A 4,815-nucleotide genomic window follows, 5' to 3' on the forward strand; every position below is an offset into this window, starting at 1 on the left:
GCGCTGCTGACGACGACGGGTAGCGCTCTTGCGGGTGCGCTTGGTGTTGTGCTGTTGGCGGCGCCGGATAGCGCTCTTGTTGGCGCGCTTGACGTTGCGCTGCTGACGACGACGAGCGGAGATCGTTCGTACGCGGCTTCGCGGTAGACAGTGGCGAGCGGCGATCGAAACCGTTTTTAATGATTACTACTCTGAGTGGTGATGTCTTGCGGTGTGTGTACCACTCGCAAGCAATCGCTCCATTCAGCGGTAGTTCTCACTATCAAATATGGTTTTTCTACCTTTGAGGGGTGATGTCTTGTGGTGTGTGTACCACTCACAAGCTATCNGTGTGATGTTTCGTTGCCATGGTCACAAAAATGCTGTCGTGTGTTGCTACGAGCTGTGTTGCTATGAGTTGTGTTGCTTTACTGGCTGTTGTGCGGTGTCGTATTGCCGCTTATGTTGTAGATGTTTGTGTGGGCTAAATTTCATACTGAACATTTAGTCCTCACACTATAATAAAATAACATGCAGATACTCCATTATACTGAAAATTGTATGTCGTCGTTTAAAGTACAAAACCGCGTATCGTCACTCTCCAAAACCGCGTTACTGACATTTGCTGCCAAATATTGGATTTGATTACACAAGCTCTTGGCTCAATCCTTATCAATTCGTCCTGAAATATACTAGCCAGAAATGCGATTGCTTTATAAAAAAAAGAACCACTTTGAAATATGAGTGTTTTTACTCTCTAGAAAATAATTTATGCAACCTCACATACGCGGTTGTGCATTTTGTTGATACGCGGTTTTGTAGTTTAAACGACGATAGATATTACCACCATAATTCATATATTTGTGCATATTCCTACATTCGTTGCAACCGAAAAGCATTTGCATTCACTACTTACATATGTATACATATGTATATATGTATGCTGTATGCATAACCAAAACAAACGCGAAAAATATCTCCCATACATCGTCGTAGAAAATTATTCGCGATAAGCTGTTGTGAGTGATCGCGAATGGATTACTTGCATCGTTTTTTCTCATTTATGAGAGGCCGACATCGGCAATGCTCGGACTTCTCATATTCGAGTGAGAGGAAATTTCTTTGCTTTTCTCGATCGCGAATGAAAAGCAGCGGAAATTTTTTTGTCGATCGCATTCTGAATGTGGGAGATGAATAATTTGTTTGCATTTTTCACTCGTGATAAAAGAATGCAAAAATAATTGTGGAATATTCTTGATCGCGAACGTGAGAGAATGTGAGTGAAAACTTCCGAATCCTGGTAACCACGCCCACTCCTCATATAACGGTATTTTCGAAAAATGCTAAAACTACGATATTTCAGTAAATATTGAATCCAAATTGTTGAAGATTAGTATGTGAAGTAGAATTTTGGTGCGAAATAATATTTTTTTTTGTTAATTTTATTGGGGCGTATTAACATTTTTATTTAAATATTTTGTTTGAGCTTTGTACCACGATTTTNATCCAAATTGGTGAAAATTAGTATGTGAAGTAGAATTTTGGTGCGAAATAATATTTTTTTTGTTAATTTTATTGGGGCTTATTAACATTTTTATTTAAATATTTTGTTTGAGCTTTGTACCACGATTTTGTTTATTAAGGAAAAATTGAAAAAAAAAACAAAATTCTTAAGCGGTAGAAGTTATAGCAGCTATTTCGGAGATCACTACATCTCCTCATCAGACTTATTTTTTCTAGACCTAGCAGGGATCGAACCCGTGTCATCGATGTGCAAAGTCAGAAGCTCTTGCTAATTCATTCCCTTATTCAACGTACTACCATAAATTACAGCTGATTTGCCGCTGTTTAAACTTGACAGCGTGGTTGCTGTTGTAAATTCTATACATTAATTTTGATTTTGCTTTATTGTATGTATAGTTTGAGGCAGGCTTATCCTAAACTATGTATTTGTCAATTTTGTTGTGGCTTATTAACATTTTTATTTTAATATTTTTATTGAGCAAGATGCAAAAGCGGTTTGAACCGCTAAACCGAACCTATAAAATTTTTCAACCGGTTTACGTCCCTTATTTGCATTACATTAATTTTTTAGCGGTTAAAGCCTCATCTTATCTTCTACATTCATCGAAAATATATGTACAATGTTAATTTAATGTTCTTTAAAATTTCCAAATTTGTATTAAAAGTAGAAAACAGTAAAACTTTGTTTTCAAACAAGAAAATTACATACTTTTTTTAGGATGTTCGGAGGTGTGAGATTGCCCGCAGCTGGAAAATATGCAACGGGAATTATATATTGTGATGAAAAAACGAGTTCTGAAGTCGAAGTCGAATTTGCTCAACTAGCACTTGAATTAAACTTAAAAGTAATTGCGTGGCGAACTGTTCCAACAAATAAAGATGCTATTGGTGTGGTCGCACGGAAATCTGAACCACTTTCCCGTCAAGTTTTTATTGAATGTCCTTCAGATCTCGACCAAAAGATTTTTGACCGTCAAATATATGTCTTACGTAAGCGCTCCAGTCATGAGTTAATTAAAGAAGGACGACGTTTTTACATTTGTTCATTATGCTCGAAGACGATAGTTTATAAAGGATTGTTCACATCTGACCAACTATGGGGGTATTATACCGATCTTAAAAACCCTGATTTCGAAACATATTTGGCTTTGGTCCATACGCGTTTTTCAACAAATACTTTCCCGTCTTGGGAACGTGCACATCCATTACGGGTAATAGCGCACAATGGAGAAATAAATACCTTACGCGGAAATGTTAATTTGATGAAAGCCCGTGAGGGCGTTATGCAGAGTGAAATATTTGGAGATCAGTTAACAAAATTATATCCAGTTGTAGAGCCAAATTTATCAGATTCCGGCTCATTCGATTGCGTTCTTGAGTTTCTTACAATGGCTAGTGAACGTTCATTGCCAGAAGCTGTTATGACTATGGTTCCCGAAGCGTGGCAAAATGATAAAACTATGCCGCAAGAAAAACGTGACTTCTATCAATGGGCGTCATGTGTAATGGAGCCCTGGGATGGACCGGCTTTAATTTCATTTACAGATGGACGTTATATTGGCGCAGTTTTGGACCGTAACGGATTGCGTCCATCTCGATTTTATGTGACACGTGAAAATATCCTTGTAATGGCTTCTGAAGTTGGCGTTTATGATATTGATGCATCGCAAATAGTATTAAAGAGCCGTTTGAAACCTGGCCGAATGCTTTTAGTGGACACTAAAGAGAAAAAATTCATTCAGGATGTGGAGATAAAAACTCACATAGCTAGATCCCGCCCGCATTCGGAGTGGTTACAACAAAAGGTAAATTTTATTATACACATATGTGCGTATGTATTTTAAGGAGTAATCCATCTAGACCTGTGTTTATTAAATTTTAATTAAAAAACACAAAACAGAACTGGAAGTCTGAACCTTTATTATTACCCGAAAGAACAATCTCTGGCTTATACTTTTTAAAATCATTTTATTTAAATGTCAATATCGGGCGCTACCTCACCATGATAAGGGACTTTTTGTTGCCCGAAATTGAAGCTCGTGATGTCGGCAATATTTGGTTGTCGTGCGATATCCCTCTGGATTTTTTCTTTGGGGTTATGTGAAGTCAAAAGGCGTCGTCGATAAGCCAGCCATATTTCAAAACTTGAAAGCCAACACTACTCGCGTAGTTCGCGCAATTATGGAAAGAGTAAATGAAAATTGGACCTTCCGAATGGACCACCTACAGCGTAGTCGCGGCCAACATTTAAATAAAATTATAATTTAAAAGTAAATGCCAGAGATTGTTCTTTCGGGTAATAGTAAAGATTCCGATGTCAAGTTCTATTTTAAGGGTTTTATTTAAAATCAAAAAAAAAAAAACAAAGATCTAGATGGATCACCCGATATACGTAATTTATAATTTCTTTATAATCTATTCAACCTCTTTGAAAATACTTTTCTGTAATGTGCAGTTAATCGAGCAATTAGCCACACTATCTCGATTGAGCTGCTAATTGGGCTCCATTTACCATACAAAACTGCAGCGCTTAATTGCTCGTCTAGTGTTTAATTTAATGAATTTTTTCATGCATCCCTGCTGGGATTGTTTATTTTTTACAGCTTATATTCCACCAGGAATAGAAATTTGAATTTTCAAATTGTAGTACGGAATTTGCGGAAAAAGTTTACCTAAAAGTAGGTAAATGCTCCTAAAAAGTAAATATGTTTTTGTTTGTATGTGCATAAATATGTACGTATGTATATTAGGGTACCCATTTTTTTTGAAATTTCAAGACCCTACCCCTAATTTTCTTTAGTTTTATGAGACATATTTTTATAGATTTTTAAAATTCATTTAGAGGTTGCGACGTGTCACTTTAGGTCAGAAAGAATGGTTTTGTAGATTTATAAGTTTTTGGATGACTAGTTTTCATTCATCTTTAAAGATCGACCATTTTGTGGGAAAAGGATTTATAGTCCTTTAACCTTCATCCGGATTTGGTGTCAATTTGACACTGTTTTTGATTTATTTTCGTTGTTACATAGATACATTTAAAAAAATGTACTTGATATCTCGGCTTATTAGCTAAATCATATACAAATTTTGTATTTTTTTTCATTTATGACATTTTAAAAAGTCCCGTTACTTCTGAACAAAACGTTTTCTTAATTCGGACTTGAAGTATCAAACTGACTGTATGGGAAATACTTATCTATTCTTGATTATCTCTTCTTTTAAGCTATTTTTTCTTGTTTATTATTGGTTCAGTCTTAGCCATTAATAATAAAAAAACAAGTAAGAAAGTCTAAGTTCGGGCGGAGCCGAACA

General features: G+C 36.0%; 1 protein-coding gene across 1 annotated transcript in view; it reads left to right on the plus strand.

The window, feature by feature from the left end:
- The window catches only part of LOC108360908 (glutamate synthase [NADH], amyloplastic), a 149,652-nt gene that overhangs the window by 9,279 nt on the left and 135,558 nt on the right, over positions 1 to 4,815 (plus strand). Inside the window, exon 2 of the mRNA XM_017613371.1 lies at positions 2,222 to 3,308. Coding sequence (XP_017468860.1) covers positions 2,222 to 3,308 — 1,087 coding nt within the window. The remainder of the gene's footprint in view (positions 1 to 2,221; positions 3,309 to 4,815) is intronic.

The sequence above is a fragment of the Rhagoletis zephyria genome, unplaced genomic scaffold, assembly GCF_001687245.7.
Source record: "Rhagoletis zephyria isolate East Lansing unplaced genomic scaffold, Rhagoletis_zephyria_1.1 Rzeph_scaffold_00652, whole genome shotgun sequence".
Classification (NCBI taxonomy): Eukaryota; Metazoa; Arthropoda; class Insecta; order Diptera; family Tephritidae; genus Rhagoletis; species Rhagoletis zephyria.